At 44.3% G+C, this 26,155-nt stretch overlaps 1 protein-coding gene across 1 annotated transcript; it reads right to left on the bottom strand.

Moving 5' to 3' along the window:
• Positions 1 to 24,699, bottom strand: DEXI (Dexi homolog). The gene is made up of 2 exons (XM_056536462.1): positions 24,192 to 24,699; positions 1 to 1,111 (listed from the first exon to the last, which is right to left on the bottom strand). Exon 1 carries the CDS (start codon positions 24,561 to 24,563, stop codon positions 24,369 to 24,371), a length of 195 nt encoding a protein of 64 aa, XP_056392437.1. The 5' UTR covers positions 24,564 to 24,699; the 3' UTR covers positions 1 to 1,111; positions 24,192 to 24,368.
• Positions 24,700 to 26,155: the final 1,456 nt, after the last annotated feature.

Raw genomic sequence — 26,155 nt, 5'->3', positions numbered from 1 at the left:
GGAGCTATAACACTGCAAAAAACTAAAGTGAACAAAAAAAAGTTAATAAAGATCATTTAACCCCTTCCCTAATAAAAGTTTGAATCACCCCTTTTCCCATGAAAAAAAAACTCTGCAAATAAAAATAAACATGTGATATCACCACGTGCGTAAATGTCCGAAAAAAAATTACGAAGTCCAAAATAGCGTATTTTTGGTCTCTTTTTATAGCATAAAAAAATAAATCAAAAGCAATCCAAAAGTCAGATCAAAACAAAAATGGTACCAATACACAGTGCAAAAAATTACCCCTCATACTGCCCTGTACATGGAACAATAAAAAAGTTATAATGGATCAGAATAGAACAATTTTAAACGTATACATTTTCCTCCATGTAGTTATGATTTTTTCCGAAGTAATAAAAAAAATCAAACCTATATAAGTAGGGTATCATTTTAATCACATGGACCTACAAAATTAACATAAGGTGTCATTTTTAATGAAAAATGTACTGCGTAGAAACAGAAGCCCCCACAACTTACAAAATGGCGTTTTTCTTTTTCCGTTTCGCCGTAGAATTTTGGGTAAAATGACTGATGTCATTACAAAGTAGAATTGGTGGCACAAAAAATAAGCCATCATATGGATTTTTAGGTGCAAAATTTAAAGGGTTATGATTTTTTAAAGGTAAGGAGGAAAAAACCAAAGTGCAAAAATGGAAAAACGCTATGTCCTTAAAGGGCTACTCAGCCCCTAGACATCTTATCCCCTATCCAAAGGATAGGGAATAAGATGTCTAGGGGTTGAGTACCCCTTTAAGGGTTTAAAATAAAATTACTATGAATTAAAAAAAAAAAAAGAGTCCTGAAGTCCTTTAATGACTCAATGACCCATTCTTCTCAAAGCTGAAGGCCAGGTTCAAAGTCAAATATTCACATCCCATTGCACGGTTTTAGCAGCTGTTAAGTGTACGGACATTGGTTAGTAAAAATTAATAAATAAATGAAAAGCTTTATGTAAATTAGGTTTAATCCATTCCACAGTCCAGGACAGTCTCAAGCTCATCCTCATATTTACAACCACTTTAGGCTTCTCTTCATAATCCACATATGTCCAGCTGTAGTTCTTCAACTGGAAAATAAGAGACAGTAGTTAGATTATATTTAGGTGACAGTTTATTAGCTTTCAATTGTCAGATCTGATGAAGACAGTATTTCCATCGAAACGCGTAATCTGTACCCTGCAAATGTATTATTTTTTTTTAATAAAGTGGTCCCTGCCGAGGGATCTGTGATTACACATTCCTGTTTCCATTGAATTCTTGGGACAAGCATCCGCAGCGCCTGGGTTGATAGGTCTTCTTCCTCCTTGCAACAGGGGGGATAAGGGAGGGAATGATGTGGCACAGGGGAATAAAGGGAGACATTAAAATGGCACAGGGGAGGGGATGAAATGGCACTGAGGGTGATAAAGGATGGGGGTTAAGATGGCACTGGGGAGAACCAAACAATAATCATGGTAATATTCTGTTGTCCTTAAGGGGTTAAAATACCATCCAACAGCACCACATACAACAGCGCAGTGTACTGCAAATCATCATGGTAACTTTACAAAAAGATAAGACAATAAAGGAAGAGGGAAAAAGCTCATGGCATCTTAGTACTAGAAATATGGTTGTAGAGATCAACTATAAGCTTCTAATGCATTGTTTTCCAACCAGGGTACCTCCAGCTGTTGCAAAACTATAACTCCCAGCATACCTAATACACATACTGCCATACACTGGCCAGGCATATTCCAAAAGGACCTGTGCTGTGTGCATGGGCACATGAATTTTTGGCGGATGCACTGGAAGAACTCATAACATCACAAAAAAAAAAAAAAAAGTCATGTGCACACATCCTAACCTGTACTGAACAGAAGATTTTATATTAATTTTTAAGAATTTCCAAACTACAATAAATAATTAGGGTTGTCTGATCCGACAAAATTATTGACAAAAGTTATATTCCCCATCGCATTAGCCCCAATGGAACCCTGCCTTTATTTTTATTATTTTTTAGTTTTCTACCTTGATATTGCTCTGTATTTTCTGCTCGGTCTCAGTCAGATTCACAGACTGGGAAGGCGTTACCCAGCAGGCGTGACATCATCTGAAGCCATACAGGGGAGAACTTCCTCCCTCACTCTGCTACACACAGCCCAGAACAGTTCAGTGTGAACAGCATACGGGTGTGTCCCTTGTTAAGCTCCTCCAGACTTCTAGCAGAGCAAGTGATCCATCAGCCTTTCCCAGGATTGTGACAACCTCCTGGGAAAAGCCTCCCTGCATGGAGCCGCGGGAGTCCCGGGCCTCCACCTCCCGTTCTTCCAGGCTGGTGGGGAGTGGAGAGAAAACAGCAACAGCCATTATTCTGGCCGGAGGGAGAAGATCAAGCAGAGTCTGCAGCAATGCAGGCTCTGCTTCCCAGGCGACGGGGAAGGCCAGCGTTGGAAGGAAGGCAAGGAGAAAAAGCTTGGAGTTGTGGGCTGAAAGAGGACCCAAGGAGTCTAGTGCGACATACTGCTCCCGCATGACCGCACAGTTTGCGGAGTATGAGCGGTGTGGTAAGGAGCTCAGACTGGCCAGAGAGGACCACCGTGGGGCCCAGAATCTCGCAAACACAGGGTCCAAAAAGAACCGGCCTGAGCTGAAGAGAAGAATCATGGCGCTGAAAAGTGAGATTGTGAAGCTGGAGGAAAGGAGGGCAGAGATCCTGGAGGGAAGAGGTCTCTTCAGAGAGAAATTGGAGAATGAAGACCTGTTTGCCGCCATGAAATCTCCAGGTAAGGTGAAAGTGGAGGTGGATGATGGGGAGAGTAGTGGTGGTGAAGAAAGTGAGGATGGTGGTGATGGTGTAAAGGAGGAGGAGGAGAAGTTGGAGGAAAGTGTAAAGGTCGTGGAAGATGCATTGCCTGTCCCTGCTCCCTGTGACACCCGGACTCAGGACAGTTACAATGAGCCGCCACAGGTGGCGAGGAGGATGTGGAGAGTGAGGCTAGGGGATTGCTGAGGGCTATAGTGATGCAGGAGTCCCCAGCCCATGTCCAGAATTCTACTTTTGGAGATGACCTGTGTGAGGATGTGACAGTAAAGCGCAGGTCAAAGAGGCAAAAGATCCAGGAATCTGTGCAATATGTGTTTGTACCTTTCCAGCAGTCTGGGCCAGCTGTAAAGTTGGTTCAGACTGATGGGCCCCCCAGACCCCGTTTTTGTGGTGGAACAGAGCCAGCATGGGGGGTACAGCATGGTGTCAGAAAAGGCTGCGGGCGCAATAGCTGTGAAGCCCACCCATCCTGCCGGTAGGGAGGGGCAGGATGGGCATATGGTGGGCAGCTCTGGCACTACAGGACCGCCCCAGGGTGGTGGGGGGGCGTGTCCAAGTGCCAGAGGCGAGTTATGCCGCCGTGTGCTCAGGGGGCGGTTCCCCGAGTGCTGTGGGCATTACCTGCACTGCGGGGCACTCCCCTGTTAGGGGGGTAGTGTACGGGTGCCGGTGGCGGAGAGCAGTGGGTCCATCTGCTTGGGAGGAGGGTCCCCCGAGTACTGTGTGTTCAGCAGGCGCTGTGGGGCACTCCTCTGTGAGGGGGGGGGGGAGTGTCCGGGCACGAGGATCAGCTGCAGAGCCTGTGCGGTCAGGCAAACCAAGGGATGGCACTGTGGGTGGAGCTTGGGTGCGCTTGGAGGGGCAGACCCAGACTCAAGATGTGACATTGCCCATGGAGTAGGAGTCATCAGCGTCGACCCCAGCAGCAGATAAGCCAGCACAGAAGAGAATAATAATGCCTGCAACACTACAAGACCCAGCCAGCCCAGAATCTGTTAGTCAGGTCAAGAGTGCAGGATGTGTGAATGCTGAGTGTAGTAGTGTTGTGAATGAGAGGAGTGTATGTGGGAGTGTCAGTGGAGTGAATGTTGGTGGGAGTGGTTTCAATGGGAAGTCTGGTATGGATGGAAATAAAGATGATGAGTGTAGTGGTGTGAATGGTGGTATTAGTGGTTCTGGGTTTGGTTCTGGCCCGGCTGCCCCCCCCCCCCCCCCCCCCCGGTAATAACTGCTCCTAGGAGCTATGCCAATGTCGCTGCCGGGGGTTCAGGGGAGGTTCCCGTCTCCGTCCGGCTCTAGAGGTCACTTGCAACAGCACCTCCTGGAGGCTCTACTCAGGGGCAACAGGTCGATCCAGGTAGAGGGAAGGGGTGAGGTCAACCTGTCTTTCTGGATAGAGAGGCATGGTTTGGGTGCTTTCTGATAGCGGAATGGGGAGGTAGTCTGGTCCCTCCCGACAACCGGGCAGGACAATAACCGTAGGAATGTGGTCCGTCTGATTTGGAGGGGCAAGGATGCATGCCCACCTCGCACAAAATTGGTTGAGCTCCTCCTTCAGAAGGAATTCAGGGCAAGTGACATCTTTGCCCTGATTCACCCCTAAAGGCGATTTCCCATCAGAACTTGGTCAAGAAAGTGACCATTTTGACCCGTAACAAGTCAATTTCTTGTTATGACATCATGACCTGGCTCAGACGGTATGTGGATGTGACGGCATGCCCAAGAAAAACTTGGATGAGCACTGGATCTGGTCCGGGGCCTGGACGTTTTCTGTCAAACTCAAGTGTTCAGGGAGTACGGTTGCCCACATTCCGTCAGCTGCCTTCCTTGGACGTGATAGGATTCAGGTCTTCTACCAGGGGCAGCCTAAGGTCTGTCCTGTCACAGGTGTGGCAGCCCTACCCATTTTAGCGCAGCCTGTACTGTGCAGGTCTGCGCTTTGTGTGGTGGGATGGGTCATCTGGCCACATCCTGTAGACAGATCAGGTGCCACCTGTGTGGTGTCCTCGGACACCCTTTCAGCCGTTGTATTAGCGCCTTTGCCCATACAGTGGCCGCTCCAGCTGAGGAGAGCTGTGAAGTTGCCTCGGCTGGGGAGGGTACGGGCAGAGATGGGGGCGCAACAGGGCTGGTAAGGAGGAAAAAGGGCTCCGCCAAACTAAGGCAGGAGGAAAATCGTAGGAGGAGTAGGGAGCTGGAGAGTGCCCAGGTGATGGGGGTAGCTCTGGCCCCTGCTCCTGAAGCGGGCCCTGTAATCGCTGAAGCCCTGGAGGAGAATGTGCTGGATGAGGAGATCAGGAGGCTTCACAGAGAGGAAGACAATATGGCCGACCCTTCCGATTCCTCCCACTATGAAAGTGTGGGTGAGGAGAGTGGGGTGAGGCCCAAAAAGAAAGATAAGGGCAAAAGGAAAGGGAGAAAGAAGAGGTTAGAGCCCTCTGTTCCTTGTACTACGGGCCAGGTCCAAAACAGAAACCTGACTGCCCCACCTCTGATTGACCTGTCAAACCGGGACCTCTGGGGGGAATTGGGCCCTGTCTTGTTGAGGCACCTTCCTTGGAGGGCAGGGCTAGACCGGAGCCGGATGGAGATGGGGACCATATGGATCAATCTGAGTGTAAAAAAAGATCTAAGAGTAGTCCTCCCCTCTCATCTTCTTCGGGGGCCAAAAAGAAAGGGAAACAAAGGCAAAGGGTGTGGCCATCTAATTTAATCACCCTGTATGGCGGCACTCACCCCATTGACGCTGGCATCTATTAATTGTGCCAGCATAAAGCCTGATACGGATAGATTTGCAGCCTTTGATTTTCTCGGCCGTGTTGAAGCCGACATTTTCTATATACAGGAGACCAGGTTGTCAGATCTAGCTTCTCTGGTTAATGCCAGAAGAGAGTGGAGATGCGGTCCCTCCCACTGGTCTCTTGCGGCTGAGCCGTATAGTGGGGTGGCGGTTCTTTTTACTGCTCCTGTTGAATGCCGATGGGTTATTGAATTAGAAATGGGGAGGTGCCTGATCTTAGATGTCTTCAGGAAGGGAAAAGGGTCTGGTCGTCTAATTTAATCACCCTGTATGGCAGCACTCAACCCATTGACGCTGGCATATATTAATTGTGCCAACATAAAGTCTGATACGGCTAGATTTGCAGCCTTTGATTTTCTCGGCCGTGTTGAAGCCGACATTTTCTATATACAGGAGACCAGGTTGTCAGATCTAGCTTCTCTGGTTAATGCCAGAAGAGAGTGGAGATGCGGTCCCTCCCACTGGTCTCTTGCGGCTGAGCCGTATAGTGGGGTGGCCGTTCTTTTTACTGCTCCTGTTGAATGCCGATGGGTTATTGAATTAGAAATGGGGAGGTGCCTGATCTTAGATGTCTTCAGGAAGGGAAAAGAGCTTCGGTGGGGCCGTAAGGATCAGGTGGGGCCGTAAGGATCTCTTTATGAAGATCAAGCCCTTTCTTTTTACGAGTCGGCAAGTGATTTTTGGAGGGGATTTATAATTTCACGAGGTCCCAAGATAGGAGAGGTTCCAATAATCCGCTGACTTATGACTGTGTGGCCCTCAATAATATAGTTAGGGAAGCTTGTCTAGAGGATGGCCACATCCGGAGCCCCTCAGGCCACGGGAGTTTCACCTTTCATCGAGGTAGCTGCAGGTCTAGGTTAGACAGGTTCTATTTGAAGGAGGAAGCCGTCTCTTCCGCAGTGTCTGTGGTTGAGGTGGAGTTCTCTGATCACAGTATGATTTTGTTTTCCTTGAATGTCTTAGAGACCCCCCGGTAAGGGTAAAGGTTATTGGAAGATGAATTCGTCCCTCCTGAAGGAAGCAGAGGTAAGGCTGCATTCACATCTCGTTTTGCAATATGGCTGGCGTATCTGATTCCATTGAAAAAACGTATTGAACCGTATTGCAAACCGTATATATAGACATTTCATTGTAAACCGTATGCCAACCGTAGCATCAGGTTGTGTACTACGGTTTTGTGTCCCAGTCGAAAACCGTATCCAACCTGTATACGGTTATTTTAAAATGGAGTTCTATGGTAACCGTATTGAACCGTATGTGCGTACGGTTACATCCAGTTTGCACAATACTGTTTTTCATATTTTTTTTTTTTTTTTTTTGGGAAATTCAATAAAAAAATAACTTTATTTAAAATATTGTCAAACATAAAACTGTATACGTTTTTTTTTCAAGGAAAACGTATTAAAACCTATGCAAACGAACATCCGTCTTTAAACCGTATATGGTTTAAAAACGTGAGGAGGCATATACGGTTGCATACATTTCTGTCCGGTTTGGAGACATACGTTTTCTGTCCAGAAACGGGATACGGGACCCGTATTGCAAAAATGAGATGTGAATGCTGCCTTAAGACAGTCCTTTGAGGATTTTCTTCAGAGTCAGGTACCTTTACTGGGCCTATGTTGTAGTAAGTCAGAATGGTGGGAGATATTCAAAAAGGGGGTTGCGGGGTTCTTCCGCCAGCTCTCGAGCCGCAGGTCCCTGAACAGGTATCACCTGTATTAGGGTCTGAGGAAACTCGAAATTCTCGTCTCCACTTGAGGTAGCCGAGAGGATATCTCCAGAGTGAAGTCCTTGCTGATGAGGTGTCAGTATAATAGGCAAGCATCTTTGGTTTTTGAGAGGGATTACGGGAGGTACCGCTCGCCCAACCCTTACAGAAACTGCAAGATGTCAGTGAGTAGTATAGTAATTTTAGGATTGATTGATAGTACGGGATCTCTGAATCGGTCCAGATCAGGGATCTTGGAGGTCATCAGATCCTTCCACTCTCAACTCTTGGGAAGGAAGGATCTAGATCGGGATGTGATGTCGGGTTTTCTGGCTGAAGCCGTTCCTGAGCCAGGGGTAGACCCCTCTCTTGGAGTTTTGGCAGAAGAGATCAGGGAAGAGGAAGTGAGACTGGCGATCGAGGGGCTTGCCCCTAAGAAGTCACCAGGTCTGGATGGCTTAACATCCGAGTGGTACAGGACCTTTAAGGAGTCTTTAGCTACCCTCTTGACTGAGGTATTCAATGAGCACTCTGACAAAGTCAATGAGGAGGTCAGCCCAGATTCTTCTGTCAAAGGGTAAACATCCTATCCGGATTGAGAATTGGAGGCCCATAGCTCTTCTCAATATGGACAGGAAGCTTCTGGCCAAGAGACTGTTTAATCGGTTGGTGAAGTTTGCACCCCAGCACTGCACTGTTCCAGGCCGAAGCACCTTAAGTGCTGTCCTTAGTGTCAGGGAGGCAGTGGAGTGGAGTAGTGCAGGTCTCTGGAAGGGGTACTTGCTGTCCTTGAATAAGGCCAAAGCATTTGATTGGGTGAACCACGAATACCTCTGGTCTGTCCTGCTGAGATATGGCTTACCGAGTACTTTTGTTAATTGGCTTAAGCTCTTGTATGCAGTGGCAGAGTTTCCCGCTGGTTAACGGGTGGTCTGGCCACTCTTTGAGGTGGGGTCCGGAGTCCGTCAGGGTTGTCATTTGAGCCCGCTCTTATATGTGTTCGTGATCGATCCCGTCCTTAGGAGGATGAGTCGCGGACCATTGGAGGGAGTCAGGATGAGTCTGGCGGAGCCGGCTGTCGCCCAGAGAGTGGTGGCATACGCTGATGATGTCACTATTTTCATCTCCTCGAGAAAGGAGGTCGATGTGGTGATGTCGGATGTGGACCGCTACTCAGAGGCATCCGGGTCTAAGATCAACCGGGATAAGTGTGAGATCCCACGTTTGATCTCCCAGACACCCTTCCAGGGCCCCAAGAATCAGCAAAACTCTTAGGCATCACATTCGGCCAGGATGATTATCCCATAAAAAACTGGGAGGGTAAGCTCCAGGATGCCACTCAGAGGGTGAACCAGTGGAAGGGATGGTCTTTGACCCTCAGGGAAAGGGTACATCTGATCAATTCGTACCTGCTTTCCTTGTTTATCTATCTGGGCAGCGTATGTATCTTGCCAGAGACTTACTACACTAGGATCTACAGCCTGTTTTTCCAACTGTTATGGGCGAACAGAAAGAACATAGTCAAGAGGGAGGTTACGTACCGCACGAGGAGACTAGGGGGTTTATCTATGGTAAACCCTGTGGTGTTCTTTACGAACACCTTCTTGAAAGCTAACATTGCAAATCTCTGGAAAGAGAGGGCTCCTCTGTGGGTACTCTCCTGCAGGGAATGGTTTCGGACTTTCTTCCAGAAATGGGAGAGAGGAGGGCGAGTGAAGGACCTCCGTATGCACAATGGATATCTTCCAGCTTACACTACCCCGACTCTGAAGGCGTTACGTCGTCGGGGTCTAGGTGTGTGGGAGATCAGGACCCAGTCAAGGCAGTTCCTTGGCAAACGGGTTCTGTTGACCCACTTCCAGAAGCCTCAGGTGCTCAGGGACTGCCCAGGTCGGGATGTGAGGGTGGGGTTGTACCTTTTAAACATGAAGAGGATCCCCCAGAAGTTTTGGGACTTGGCCTGGCGCTGCTTTCAGGGGAAGCTATATGTAAGGGACAACCTGAAGTACAGGAACTCTGATGACCGGGGATGTCCCCGAAAGGAATGCGGGAACACGCTGGAAAGCATGGACCACTTCATGCTTCACTGTCCCTTTAATATAGGGATTTACAACACGGTGGGTGCTTCTATCAGCTGGAGTTAACTTGGCAGCCTTACCTATCCAGAGTGGGCTTATGGGGCATTCAGGACCCTGGGTGGCCGAGACCGGGGCACTTAATTCTTAGTTTAGTGGTTAGGTACTAAACATGGAATGCACAATGTTTAGTGTCGACCCAACAGAAAATCCTCTCTGAGGTGGAGGTCTGTAGGAATATCCCCGGTGACCTCGGGAAGATCAGGTCTTTGGAGTATGGCAGCCTTGGTACGAGTAGGGCTTCTCTCCTGTGGAGAGGTTTTTTGTTTGATGTGCCCTAGGTACTAGGCCCTTAACCCCTTAAGGACTCAGCCCATTTTGGCCTTAAGGACTCAGACAATTAAATTTTTACGTTTTCATTTTTTCCTCCTCGCCTTCTAAAAATCATAACTCTTTTATATTTTCATCCACAGACTAGTATGTGGGCTTGTTTTTTGCGCGACCAGTTGTCCTTTGTAATGACATCACTCATTATATCATAAAATGAATGGCGCAACCAAAAAACACTATTTTTGTGGGGAAATTAAAACGAAAAACGCAATTTTGCTAATTTTGGAAGGTTTTGTTTTCACGCCGTACAATTTATGGTAAAAGTGACAAGTGTTCTTTATTCTGAGGGTCAATACGATTAAAATGATACCCATTATTATATACTTTTATATTATTGTTGCGCTTAAAAAAAATCACAAACTTTTTAACCAAATTAGTACGTTTATAATCCCTTTATTTTGATGACCTCTAACTTTTTTATTTTTCCGTATAAGCGGCGGTATGGGGGCTCATTTTTTGCGCCATGATCTGTACTTTTTTTTGATACCACATTTGCATATAAAAAACTTTTAATACATTTTTTATAATTTTTTTTTTAATAAAATGTATTTAAAAAGTAGGAATTTTGGACTCTTTTTATTTTTTTTCGTTCACGCCGTTCACCGTACGGGATCATTAACATTTTATTTTAATAGTTCGGACATTTACGCACGCGGCGATACCAAATATGTCTATAAAAAATGTTTTTTACGCTTTTTGGGGGTAAAATAGGAAAAAACGGACGTTTTACTTTTTTATTGGGGGAGGGGATTTTTCACTTTTTTTTTACTTTTACATTTTTTTTTACACTTGAATAGTCCCCATAGGGGACTATTCATAGCAATACCATGATTGCTAATACTGATCTGTTCTATGTATAGGACATAGAACAGATCAGTGTTTTCGGTCATCTTCTGCTCTGGTCTGCTCGATCACAGACCAGAGCAGGAGACGCCGGGAGCCGCACGGAGGAAGGAGAGGGGACCTCCGTGCGGCGTTATGAATGATCGGATCCCCGCAGCAGCGCTGCGGGCGATCCGATCGTTCATTTAAATCGCGAACCGCCGCAGATGCCGGGATCTGTATTGATCCCGGCACCTGAGGGGTTAATGGCGGACGCCCGCGAGATCGGCTCCGATGCCCGCGGTTATGCTTAGGACGTAAATGTACGTCCTGGTGCGTTAAGTACCACCTCACCAGGACGTACATTTACGTCCTGCGTCCTTAAGGGGTTAAGGTGAAGTACCTTAATTTTGGCAAGGGATAGTGTATATATGTTTGGGTGAGTATAGGGTCAGTTTCATGAAGGGATAGCGATAGGGTTAGAGGTTGATTGGAAGAGGAATTAAAATTAAATTTTATCAGGATTGCCATCCTTATTCCTGGTGGGGGCTATGCAAGTCACCTTAGCCTTTTGTTTAGTTTTCTATGGACAGATTTTAAAAAGCTTGCAGGCAACCAAGCTTGGGCCTTGTGTTTTTTTTTTTTTTTTGGTGTATTATATTGTTAATATAGTTTGAGTGTAGAGTATGTATATATTGTTTTGTATATATTGTTCTGTTTACATTCGGTGGGTAGGGGTGTATTTTAGGTTGGGAGTTTTGGGGTGGTGGTGGTGGTCTGGTATGGGTCAGTTATGGACAAAACGTGGATAAACAGTGTTCTATGGACTCTGACCCATGTCCTGAGGGGATGTTGGGTGATGGAATAGATTAGTATAGGTTGTAATTCTGTTCTTTAAGTTTATTTATTTATTTATATATTTTTTGCTCCCCACATTATATGTATATTTTAGGTTCTTATGTATAAGTATTTATGTATATGTATTTTTGTTATTGTTATGGTTATTTTGGAAGAGGAAGGCAGTCAGACCAGTTTTCAGTTTGATAGTTCTATGGTATTTTTTTTTTTTATATATATATATATATATATATTTATTTATTTTTTTGTCTAGTGTAGATTGTTTTTCTCTAAGTTGGAATTATTTGAAGTTAAGGCAGTTAGCCATATTTTACTTTTGTTATTGGGAAAAAGGAAGAAAATAAAGGAGAGAAAGGAAGGGAAGAAAAAAAAAATTTATTTTCCAAGTTGGATTATTTTAGTTAAGGCAGTAAGCCATGTTTTTCGTTTGTTATCTTTGAGAGGGAAAAAACTAACTAAATAAATAAATTGAATGTGAGGTTATGTTTCTAGATTTAGTTTTTTTTTGTTATGGAGAGGAAAGCTTTATTTATGTTTTATAAGCAATGAGTGTGTGTGTGTTTTGGACATTATATGTAGGTCATAATTTGTTAGATTATCTGGGCTGGCCTGTTAGAAACATGTAAGTTGTTATTTTGAGACAGAAAGTCTGTATTTATGTCCAGTTTTGCTAATTTGTGTTAGTCAATTGGACCTGTTTTTGTGTTTTGTTAGTTATTTTTAATTTTATAATAAAAGTTTCAGTGGGTGAGATGAGCTGTGATTGGCTAAGGCTGCACCCCCCCCCTCAGAACTCCAGTCTGCATTTCCTGATTTTAGACTTCTGCCAGGCCAGCAGGAGTCCAAAGTCTATGCAAGAGATAGGGGGGAAATGTGCTCTGGACAAGTAGGGAAACACCTAGTGGCAGCTTTTTTAAACACAAATAAAAGAAAAACATTTAAAACAAAGTACATCGCTGAAAGGAAGGAATACGTACCAGACTATCAAAGGAACTGGAATTGTTTTCTCATATTGTGGAACCGCAGTGTCGTGCGGTAATAAAAATGATGGTCATTAAAAAATTATTAATTTTTAATGAAAAATGTAAAATTATTAAAATTATTAAACATCTCAGAATTCTGACCTGGTGAATTGTAGACAAAACTAATCAATACAATTCACATCTGAGTCCGACTATTTCCTCAGATATTAACAAGTTCTTTTTATGACGGGATGACAGTAACACATAAGGATGTAGTTTTGCAATATACAATAATACACAGGTATTATAAAAGTATGCAGATTTATTAATTATAGAATTATAAACATAAATGAGTAATGAACACAATTATATATGCAAATGAATATCAATTAGATATTAGTAAACAGTACAAGATTGTTAATTGACTACATAAAAGTAGAACAATACATGTGAGTAGTTAGTAACTAGTTACAATTAACAAAATCTACCAGGTTAGAAATATCATATAAGAAAAAGGTTACATATCACTCTATTCAGAGGAACCTCATGATATTAAGGTGGGCAATATCTAATCATTAGACATCAATATGGAATGTTAAATTCACTCCCCGCCCCCTTCTAACCACTACAAATCACATGACTCCAAAATGGGGAAATCCATCTAAGAATATATAAATGGAAGAACTATGATATACTTCCCCCCATTCTGGACTATTTTTCTATACATTATCTTGGTAAGACATTAAGACAAATAGCAGATATATATGATATTGCTCTATATTTTAGGAGGAAGAACTTGAAACAAGTTTCCTGTGTGGGAAATAACACTTCTAACACTTAGCTTGGCGAGTAGGAATTCTATCAATATATAAGCAATTATATAATGCTTTGATAGATTACGAGTCTTGATTCTTCTGCAGGTGGAATGAAATCTCACAATATCCTAAAACTATGATCTCAATATAGAGATAATTAATTATTTTATTTAATTAATGTATTCGCCAATCTAAATGGTATAATTCCATCCACATGATCCCAATTAGTCTTAATTAAATGGAATACCATTTTTGTATCTCTTACCAAAACTCTGTAAGAATCTTACTTCTGCTCATCGTCAGGGACAGCCATTGGGTCGGTACCGTTTGATCAGTCCGGCTGGCAGGGATCTACATGGCTTCCATCCTGTGGACCTCTTTCCTTGGAAGACCTCTTTGTCTCTGTCTCCAGTCCCCAATTAGAGAAGTTCAGACCTTCAGTTCAGTTCCCGTACTCAGTATTCAGTGTCAGCTACAGAGACTTAACATCTGGTTTCCCAGACTTTTTAATTAGTTAGACACACCCTCCTAAATTGGAATTCCCCAATGAATGTAGGTTGGGCGTGTACATATGGTAATGACTATGACATCACTATACTACCCAGAATGCATTGAGCATATCACCCATAATGCCTTTCCTGTGGTGTAATGTCACCTTCCCATACACTAGGGGATGCTATTGCATAAGCAATTAGCATCATTACCATTAAGGGTTAACTGTCAATAATTGGTCTTAAAGGAGTACTCTAGTGCAGAGTATTCCTGCTCCGTTCTGCCCGGGCTGCAAAATAAATGAAAATGAACCATCACTCACCTCCCCGGGTTCCCGCGGAGCGCCACTACAGCTGTTCGGTCCTCCGGTCCATCCTCTTCATACTTCTGGGTGTAATGAATTGTCACATGGCGCTTAGCCTATCGCCCTCCATCGGGATGTTCAGCCTCGGCCGGCGATAGGCTGAGCGTCATGTGATGCTTTGTTACACTCGGAAGTATGAAGGAGATGCATCGGAGGACCGAACAGCTGTAGTGGCGCTCCGCGGGAACCCAGGGAGGTGAGTGATGGTTCATTTTCATTTATTTTGCAGCCCGGGCAGAACGGAGCAGGAATACTCTGCACTAGAGTACTCCTTTAAGCAACATTCCACACTTTGACGAATGAACCAATAATTAACAGACAGGTCTTACTTTTTGACATCTTAAGTAATCAAACACTGGATTCTTATAGACATATTGGAGCCTATTGGACATCCTAAATTTATTGGAAAGATAAAAATCATGGAGGTCTCTAACACAAATGTGTGAATGTTTATGTCCAGTCAAATGGGTTATTAACTGTTAAACAGGATAACATTCACAAAGTCTTAGGAATACTCCACTAGTTGTTATCTCACCCCCCTTTACTTGGGTGAATTTTAGTAGTGATGTCTAGAGAGAGTAACCAGAGCCCTTATTAGTCCCTTATCTCAAACACCATAAATAAACTACAGATACAAGGAGCATTGTACTCCCAGACTGTCATTAGAGATTCAGTAGAGATGAAACTTCAGAAATTGGCCTATTTTGATTATACGCAAAATGGCTGATAATATGCTCTTATACTATGAAACATATTAACCCCTTAAGGACCCAGGACGTACGGGGATGTCCCCGCACCCTGGGCTTTAAGGACGTTTTCCGGTCCCTGCCGCATGCCGGGAAGAGATCGGAAGCAGATGCCTGCTGAAATGCTTCAGCAGGCATCCAGGGCAAACGCCGAGGGGGGCCATGTAGGCCCCCCCATGTCGACAATCAAAATTGCCCCTGCGATCTGCGGCGATACCGGGCTGTTCGGGTCTCTGGGACCCGACCGCCCGGTAATTTAGCATGATCCCGGTTGTCACAAACAGCCAGGACCATGCTGAAGTATAGGAGTGAGGTGGCAAGCCGGCCACCTCCTCCTATCCCCTGCGAACCGTCGGTTAGCTAACCGACCAATCGCAGGGGGGGGCGGTTACTTGTCCTCATATCCCGTCCTCATATATCCTGTCCTTATATATCCCGCCCTCATATATCCCGCCCTCATATATCTCGCCCTCATATATTCCGTCCTCATATATCCCGTCCTCATATATCCCGTCTTCATATATCCAGTTATCATATATCTAGTCCTCATATATCCTGTCCTCATATATCCCGCCCTCATATATCCCATCCTCATATATCCCGCCCTGAAGACGGCGGCGGCGGCGACAGGTGAGTTCCTCTTCAGCCGTGGTCGGGCCCTTTACAGCAATGCACGTCGCCGTGAAGTGACATTCATTGCTGTAATGGGACCCTGTATACTACAACTCCCGGCATGCCCAGACAGCCCTTGGCGTCTGGGCATGCTGGGAGTTGCAGTTTTGCAACATCTGGAGGTCCACAGTTTGGAGACCACTGTGCCCTTCCAGATGTTGCAAAACTACACATCCTCAGCATGCCCTTACTGTCCAGGCATGCTGGGAGTTGTAGTTCTGTAACATCTGGCCCTTCTGATGTTGCAGAACTACAACTCCCAGCATGTCTGGACAGTTTTGGCACACTGGGAGTTGTAGTTTTGCAACATCTGGAAGGGCACAGATTGGGAACCACTGTATTAGTGGTCTGCAAACTGTAGTCCTCCAGGCATGCTGGGAGTTGCAGTTCGGCAACATCTGGCTCTAAAGATGATGCCGAACTACTACTTCCAGCATGCCTGAGAATGTTTGGGAGTAGTGGTTTTGCAACAACTGGAGGCTCACTGGTTGGAAAACATTGTCTGTTTCCCAACTCAGTGTTTCCCAACCCGTGTGCCTCCAGCTGTTGCAAAACTATAACTACCAGCATGCACTGATAGACTGTGCATGCTGGGAGTTGTAGTTTTGCAACAGCTGGAGGTCCCCCCCGTGAATGTACAGGGTACATTCACATGGGCAGGGGGCTTACAGTGAGTATCAGGCTGCAAGTTTGCGATGCAGCAAATTTTGCGCGGCAGCTCAAACTCGCAGGAAACTCGCTGTAATCCCCCGCCCGTGTGACTGTACCTTAAAAACATTACACTACAATAACACAAAATAAAAAGTAAAAAACACTACATATACACATACCCCTACACAGCCCCCCTCCCCAATAAAAAACATCTGGTACAGCCTCCAGCTGTTGCAATACAACAACTCCCAGTATTGCTGGACAGCCGTTGACTGTCCAAGCATGCTGGGAGTTTTGCAACAGCTGGAGGTACCCTGTTTGGGAATCACTGGCGTAGAATACCCCTATGTCCACCCCTGCAAATCCCTAATTCAGGCCTCAAATGCGCATGGCGCTCTCACTTTGGAGCCCTGTCGTATTTCAAGGCAACAGTTTAGGGACACATATGGGGTATCGCCGTACTCGGGAGAAATTGCCTAACAAATTTTGGGGGGCTTTTTCTCCTTTAACCCCTTATGAAAAGGTGAAGTTGGGGTCTACACCAGCATGTTAGTGTAAAAAAATAAATTTTTTACACTAACATGCTGGTGTTGCCCTATACTTTCCATTTTGACAAGAGGTAAAAGGGAAAAAAAGCCCCCCAAAATTTGTAATGCAATTTCTCCCGACTACGGAGATACCCCATATGTGGGCGCAAAGTGCTCTGGGGGCGCACAGCGGTTTTGACAAACGCAAAAAAAAAACATGACCCCATTTCGGAAACTACACCCCTCACGGAATGTAATGAGGGGTGCAGTGAGAATTTACACCCCACTGGTGTCTGACAGATCTTTGGAACAGTGGGCTGTGCAAATAAAAAATTTCGTACAGCCCACTGTTCCAAAGATCTGACAGACACCAGTGGGGGGTAAATGCTCACTGTACCCCTTGTTACGTTCCTCAAGGGGTCTAGTTTCCAAAATGGTATGCCATGTTGGGGTTATTTTGCTTTCCTGGCACCATAGGGGCTTCCTAAATGCAACATGCCCCCCAAAAACCATTTCAGAAAAACGTACTCTCCAAAATCCCCTTGTCGCTCCTTCCCTTCTGAGCCCTCTACTGCGCCCGCCGAACACTTTACATAGACATATGAGGTATGTGCTTACTCGAGAGAAATTGGGCTACAAATATTTGTATAAATTTTCTCCTTTTACCCCTTGTAAAAATTCAAAAATTGGGTCTACAAGAACATGCGAGTGTAAAAAATGAAGATTGTGAATTTTCTCCTTCACTTTGCTGCTATTCCTGTGAAACACCTAAAGGGTTAAAACACTTACTGAATGTCATTTTGAATACTTTCGGGGGGGGGGGGGGGGGGTATAGTTTTTATAATGGGGTCATTTGTGGATGAAGATGAAGACCCTTCAAATCCACTTCAAACCTGAACTGGTCCCTGAAAAATTGTGAGTTTGGAAATTTTGTGAAAAATTTGAAAATTGCTGCTGAACTTTGAAGCCCTCTGATGTCTTCCAAAAGTAAAAACACATCAATTTTATGATGCAAACATAAAGTGGACATATTTTATATGTGAATTAAAAAAATTATTTGGAATATCCATTTTCCTTACAAGCAGAGAGCTTCAAAGTTAGAAAAATGCAAAATGTTAAAATTTTTCATCAAATTTGGAGATTTTTCACCAAGAAAGGATGCAAGTTACCATAAAATTTTACCACTATGTTAAAGTAGAATATGTCACGAAAAAACAATCTCGGAAACAGAATGATAAATAAAAGCATTCCAGAGTTATTAATGTTTAAAGTGACAGTGGTAAGATGTGCAAAAAATGGCCGGGTCCTAAGGTGTAAAATAGCTGGGTCCTTAAGGGGTTAAAACATAGAGGGACATTTATCAATGTTCGCTTATGTATTCTTTTTTTTAGTAATTTTTTCCTTACTTTTTTTTTGCTTATGTGTGACTTATCTATCAACTGGTTTCAGCCTGTTGATAATTTTCTTTCACGTAAGCAATTTTTCCTTTTTTACTTTAGTAGTAGCTTTTTCTGCTCCATGTTTGAGCTGGAGTAAATTTAGTCAATTTTTAACGCTGTTGCGATTTTTTTTTGCGCAGTTGCGACTTTCGCAGTTAATAAATACCTGACTACCCGTAGTCCATTTTAAAATTATTACTACATAGTTAATTTCTGGAAAACTTGCTTTTCTCGCTTTCCAGTCAAAATGTCGCACGAAAAATCGCGTAGTCGCAGTTGCGACAATTTTGCGACAATTATAGTAAAGAAAACCTGACTAAACCCGTTGATAAATGTCCATAATAGTGATTCATTTATGGGGCTTAATTAGCTGTAATTAGGACGACAGCAGGCAATAAATAATTGGGTGCCAGATGTTACAAATGTAATAATAATCTGTATCTGAAGCATTTCCCAGTTATATCCTCGAATCTCAGATGTCATAAAGAGGATGCAGGGAGTAGAACAGAACTAGCTGAGGACGGCACATGGGCAGCACTAGGGCTCCTGAATTAATAATGATTAAAGTGACTGCACCTTCCACAGCATTGTGCTGACTGTCATAATATAAAAGTATGGTCAGACATGAAATCAGAGACCCCCCCCTATGCCAAATCGCCGGTTAATTCAGACCAGCAATTTGCGGTGATCCGGGCCAATCGGGTCACTGGTGACCCGATCATCCGGAAAATAAGAATGATCGAAGCTCCGACCTTCCTAAAGGATAGGAGCGAGGTGGCAGTAATAGAGTTAATTTCCCCCCCCCCCCCCTCTGCCCTCCAATCGAAGTCCGGCAGCGGGGGGGGGGGGGGGGGGACGGGGACGCGAGTGGCGGAGCATGGCCGGCTGACCCAGACTGGCGGCGTCGGCGGAAGCAGGAGGAGTGCGGCCGGAAAGTGCGGCGGTGGAGGAGGCTGCAGTAAAGATCGCCGGTAAGAGATCTTCACTGTGGCCTTCTAATGCTGGGAGTTGTAGTTTTGCAACATCTGAAGTGGCACAGTTTGGAGACCACTATATGGTGGTCTCCAAACTGTAGCCCTCCAGATGTTGCAAAACTACAATTCCCAGCATGCCCAGACAGTCAGGGATGCTGGGCGTGTAGTTCTGCAATATCTGGCCCTTTATATGTTGCAGAACTACAACTCCCAGCATGTCTGGACAGTCTGGCCATGCTTGGAGTTGTAGTTTTGCAACATCTGGAGGGCTACAGTTTGGAGACGACTACTTAGCGGTCTCCAAATTGTTCTTCCCCAGTTGTTGCATAACTACAACTCGTAGCATGCCCAGAATGTCAAGGCATGCTGGGAGTTGTAGTTCTGCAACATCTGAAGGGCCAGATATTGCAGAACTACACGCCCAGCATCCCTGACTGTCTGGGCATGCTGGGAATTGTAGTTTTGCAACTGCTGTAGGCACACTGGTTGGGAAACACTGAGCTAGAGTCTGTTTCTTAACTCCCAGCATGTATGGTCTGACAGTGCATTCTGGGAGTTCCGCCGCAGCTCAGACTTCCATCGGAAAACTCACTGTGAACCCCCACATGTGTGAATGTACCCTAAAAACACTAAACTACACTACACTAACAAATAATAAAAAAAAGTAAAACACTACATATACACCCCCATACACGTTCCCCCCCCCCCCCCCCCCCCCATAACAATGAAAAATGTCTTATACGGCAGTGTTTACTAAACGGAGCCTCCAGCTGTTGCAAAACAATAACTCCCAGTATTGCCGGACAGCCATAGACTTGCAACAGCTGGAGGCACCCTTTTTGAGAAACACTGCCGAAGGTTTTTGGTGGAGACCAGCCTCCTCCTTGTATCCGGGTCCGCCCCTATTGCAAAGTACTAATTTAAGCCTCAAATGCGCATGCCGCTCTCTCACTTCAGAGCCCTGTCGTATTTCACTGCAACAGTTTAGGGCCACATATGGGGTATTTCCGTACTTCAGAGAAATTGTGTTACAAATTTTGGGGGGATTTTTCTTCTTTTACCCCTTATGAAAAGAAAAAGTTAAGGGCTACACCAGCATGTTAGTGTAAAAAATAAAAATTTTTAAACTAACAAGCTGGTGTTGCCCCATACTTTTAATTTTCACAAGAGGTAAAAGGAGAAAAAGACCCCCAAAATTTGTAACACAATTTCTCTGAAGTACGGAAATACCCCATATGTGGACGTAAAGTGCTCTGTGGACGCACAACAAGGCTCAGGAGTGAGAGAGCGCCATGTACATTTGAGGTCTAAATTGGTGATTTGCACAGGGGTGGCTGCTGGTAACAGCGGTTCTGACATAAAAAATACCCACATGTGACCCCATTTTGTAAACTACACCCCTCATGGAATGTTACAAGGGGTATAGTGAGCCTTAACAACCCACAGGTGTTTGACGGACTTTCGTTAAAGTTGGACTTGAAAATAAAAAATTGTTTTTTTCCCCCTAAAATGCTGGTGTTACCCCAAATTTTTCATTTTCACAAGGGGTAATAGGAAAAAAACCTCCCAAAATTTGTAACCCCATTTCTTCTGAGTATGGAAATACCCCATATGTGGATCTAAAGTGCTCTGCTGGTGAACTACAAGGCTCAGAAGAGAATGAGCGCCATTGGGCTTTTGGAGAGAGAATTAGGCTGGAATTGAAGGCAATGTGCATTTACAAAGCCCCCATAGTGCCAGAACAGTGGACCCCCCCCCCCCAATGTGAACCCATTTTGGAAACTACACCCCGCACATAATGTAATAAGGGGTGCAGTGACCATTTACACCCCACAGGTGTCTGAAAGATTTTTGGAAAAGTGGTCCATGAAAATGAAAAATGTAATTTTTCATTTGCACAGCCCACTGTTCCAAAGATCTGTCAAACAACAGTGGGGTGTAAATACTCACTGCACCCCTTGTTACAATCCGTGAGGGGTTTTGTTTCGAAAATGGGGTCACATGTGCGGGGGGTCCACTGTTCTGGCAGCATGGGGGCTTTGTAAACGCACATGGCCCCGGACTTCCATTGCAACCAAATTCTCTCTTCAAAAGCTCCTTTTCTTCTGAGCATTGTAGTTCGCCTGCAAAGCACTTTACACCCACAAATGTAAATGGGGTTACACATTTTTGTGGGCTTTTTCTCCTATTACCCCTTGTGAAAAAGAAAAATTGGGGGTAACACCAGCATTTTATTGAATTTTTTTTTATTTATGTCCCATTTCAACGAAAGTTCGTCAATCACCTGTGGGGTATAATGACTCAATTTACCTCTTTTTATGTGCCTTGAGGGGTGTAGTTTCAAAAATAGTGTGGATGTCTACATGTATGCATGCCCCCCAAAAACCATTTCAGCAAAATTCACTCTCCAAAATCCCATTGTCACTCCTTCCCTTCTGAGCCCTCTAGTGCACCCACAGAGCACTTTACATCCACATATGAGGTATTTCCTTACTCAAGAGAAAATATATTACAAGCTTTGGGGGGCCTTTTTCCCTTTTACCCCTTGTAAAAATGAAAACAATGGGGCTACAATAAAATGTTAGTGTAAAAAAATTGAGATTTTGATTTTTCTCCTCCATTTTGCTGCTATTCCTGTGAAACACCTAAAGGGTTAACAAACGTGTTGAATGTTATTTTGAATACTTTGAGGGGTGCAGTTTTCATAATGTGGTCCATTATAGGGGATTTGCAACATAAAGACCTTCAAATTCACTTTGTAACTTAACTGGTCCCTGAAAAATTCTGATTTTGAAATTTTCGTGAAAAATTGGATGATTGCTGCTAAACTTTGAAGCCCTCTGATGTATTCAAAAAGTAAAAACATGTCAACCTTATGATGCAAACATAAAGTAGACATATTGTATATGTGAGTCAGTATATCATTCATTTGACATGTCCCTTTTCATTACATGCAGAGAGCTTCAAAGTTAGAAAAATGCTAAAATGTTTAAATTTTTTCTGAAATTTTTTAATTTTTCACCAAGAAATGATGCAAGTATGGACGAAAATTTACCACTAACATAAAGTAGAATATATCATGAAAAAACAATCTCGGAATCAAATTTATAAGTAAAAGCATCCCAGAGTTATTAATGCTTAAAGGGGTACTCCGGTGAAAACCTTTTTTCTTTTAAATCAACTGGTGCCAGAAAGTTAAACAGATTTGTAAATTATGTAGAAAAAAATCTCAGCTCACCTGGGACTTGCGTGGCTACCTCCAGACTTTGATTTGTAAATTACTTCTATTAAAAAAAATCTTAATCCTTCCTGTACCTATTAGCTGCTGAATACTACAGAGGAAATTATTTTCTTTTTGGAATTTTCTCTGATGACATCACGAGCACAGTGCTCTTTGCTGACGTCATTATAATAATAACTCTTTATTTATTGTTGCCCTTAGTGGGATTTGAACCCAAGGCCCCAGCACTGCAAGGCAGCAGTGCTAACCACTGAGCCACCATGCTGGACAGAGATATCAGCAGAGAGCACTGTGGTCGTGATGTCAGCAGTGTTCCAAAAAGAAAGGAATTTCCTCTGTAGCATTCAGCAGCTAATAAGTACTGGAAGGATGAAGATTTTTTAATAGAAGTCATTTACAAATATGTTTAACTTTCTGGCACCAGTTGATTTAAAAGAAAAAAAGGTTTTCACCGGAGTACCCCTTTAAAGTGATAGAGGTCAGATTTGAAAAAAATGCTTCCGTCCTTAGGGTCAAAATGGGCTCCGTCCCCAAGGGGTTAAGTTCATTAGTACACAATAGTAAAAAATATGGTTCTATTCCTGAGGTAAAGCCTTCTGATGTAGCAATTCTTAATCTCAGTTGGGTTGATTGTTTATGTGTATGGATGGATCTAGGGCAGTGTTTCCCAACCAGGGTGCCTCCAGCTGTTACAAAACTACAACTCCCAGCAAGGAAACACTACAGTACCTTTTAGGCTGCATTCACACCACGTTTTTTGCAATACACTTCCCGTATACGTTTTCTATGTGAAAACCGTGTGGAACCGTATTGAAAACCGTATGCATTGACTCTCCATTGAAAACCGTATACCAAACTATGCATCCGGTTGTGTCCGTTTTGCATCCTGTACGGTTTTGTCAGTTTTTTTCCCATATCAAAAACTGTAGCCTACCAGGGTTTCTGGTCCGGGTGAATAACTGTATTAGATCATATACGTTTTTTTTTTTAAACATGGGAGTCAATGGGAACTGTACAGAACTGTATATGCGTACGGTTCCATCCGGTTTTCACCATACGGTTTTTTACTTTTGCACAGTTTTTTTCCTTGGAGTTTCAATCAAACAAGTGAAACTTTATTCATAATGGAGTGAAAAGTTAAAAACGTATACGTTTTTTCCCCCATAAAAAACGGATGCAACCAGACATAATTTTTTAAACCGTATACGTTTTTTAACTGTATATGGGTTAATATTTGTACACACATTTTGATACAGTTTGGTCCAGTTTTGAGGAATCAGTTTTTCATAAAAAACCTGATAAGGGAAACAAATTGCAAAAACGTGGTGTGAATGCATCCTTAGTAAGGTCATAAACAATGAAAACTTTATTATAATTAGGCTGCTGTGGGCTTAGTGGAAACCCCTTTTAATTCTGCAGTATGAATGGGGCTTCGTGTAGGGCAGTCACACATTAGTATTGGGCCAGAGCTGTGTGGCAATTGAGAACGACTCAGTTACCCATGGCAACCAATCCCGCACTAGAAAATTAGACCTGCAATGCTGATTGGCTGTTGTAAACAGCAACCAATCATATACTGTCTTTAAAATTCTATATTGGGCTGGAGAGGTGGGCTGCACTGTGATTGGCTGCTACACACACAGAGCAACCAATCACATACTGACTTGGTACTGGCCGTTTGGACAACAACCAATCACAAACAAACTTTTATTTTCTCCGCTGCAGTGTGATTGGCTGGGGCGGCAGCGGGCTGTGAACTTATCTCGACAGCTGGGGTGACGCAGGGCAGTACGGGAACTTACTGTCCGTCCACCGGGATTCCGCTCCGTAAACAGGCGGCCATCCTGTCACCCTTGGCCGACGCCGCAGAAGCAACGGTGCAGAGGCCATTTTAGACCAACGGGAAAACAGTTCGTCTCTGTGCAGGGGATTCCCCGGAGCTCCTGTCGCCCCCATCTTCCCTCCCCTCTGCCGCACTCTTAGTCCAGGTAGCCGTCCAGCGCGTCTATGTCGTAGAGCAGGGAAGCGGGGTCTGACAGCACTCCGAGCTCCGCCAGCGCCTGATCCATGTCCTCGGGCAGGAAGACGATGCCCACGTTGAGGGCGATGTACTCCATCAGGAAGGCATAGTACAGGATGAGCACGTTGACGCAGAACAATCCCACGTAGAACATATAGGGGGACTCATGAAGCGGCTGCCCAGGGGGATCCAGGGGTGCGGGCACGGAGCCTGGCGCTACCCGGTGCGGGGAGAGTTCACCCGTGGTGCAGCAGGCTCGGAGCCTGGCACTGCAGTGCGCGATCCGGATACATACAATGACAGGCTATACACACGGGGTAGGGGCTGCACTGTATACAAACGGGGGGGGGGAGGGGCTGCACTGTATCCACGCCATTGGGCGGGGGCTGCACTGTATTCACTCCAGTGGGCGGGGTCTACAACATATATATATATATATATATATATATATATATATATATATATATATTATACACACACCAGAGGCGGGGTCTACACCATATATATATATTATACACACACCAGAGGCGGGGTCTACACCATATATATATATTATACACACACCAGAGGCGGGGTCTACACCATATATATATATTATACACACACCAGAGGCGGGGTCTACACCATATATATATATTATACACACACCAGAGGCGGGGTCTACACCATATATATATATTATACACACACCAGAGGCGGGGTCTACACCATATATATATATTATACACACACCAGAGGCGGGGTCTACACCATATATATATATTATACACACACCAGAGGCGGGGTCTACACCATATATATATATTATACACACACCAGAGGCGGGGTCTACACCATATATATATATTATACACACACCAGAGGCGGGGTCTACACCATATATATATATTATACACACACCAGAGGCGGGGTCTACACCATATATATATATTATACACACACCAGAGGCGGGGTCTACACCATATATATATATTATACACACACCAGAGGCGGGGGCTGCACTGTATTCACTCCAGTGGGCGGGGTCTACAACATATATATATATTATACACACACCAGAGGCGGGGTCTGCACTGTAAATATATATATATATATATATATAGTATACACACACATATATATACACACACCTAGTATACACAAATACACACACCAGGGGCGGGGTCTGCACTGTAAATATTAGAGATGAGCGAACTTACAGTAAATTCGATTTGTCACAAACTTCTCGGCTCGGCAGTTGATGACTTATCCTGCATAAATTAGTTCAGCTTTCCGGTGCTCCGGTGGGCTGGAAAAGGTGGATACATTCCTAGGAAAGAGTCTCCTAGGACTGTATCCACCTTTTCCAGCCCACGGGAGCACCTGAAAGCTGAACTAATTTATGCAGGAAAAGTTATCAACTGCCGAGCCGAGAAGTTCGTGACGAATCAAGTTTACTGTAAGTTCGCTCATCTCTAGTAAATATATATCTACTAGCTGAGTACCCGGCGTTGCCCGGTTTTTCCTTCCTAATCCTTGTTGGGGAGGAAAATAAACAAAGGAGGAAGCTTTTGACTTCATAACCCGTCCTCATATATTGTTGTCATATCCCGACCTCCTATCCCGTCCTCCTATCCCGACCTCCTATCCCGACCTCCTATCCCGACCTCCTATCCCGACCTCCTATCCCGACCTCCTATCCCGTCCTCCTATCCCGTCCTCCTATCCCGTCCTCCTATCCCGTCCTCCTATCCCCGTCCTCCTATC

The sequence above is a fragment of the Hyla sarda genome, chromosome 8 (assembly GCF_029499605.1).
Source record: "Hyla sarda isolate aHylSar1 chromosome 8, aHylSar1.hap1, whole genome shotgun sequence".
Lineage (NCBI taxonomy): Eukaryota > Metazoa > Chordata > Amphibia > Anura > Hylidae > Hyla > Hyla sarda.
Note: the sequence above shows the minus strand (reverse complement) of the source record. Positions and strands in the feature narration are given on the sequence as shown.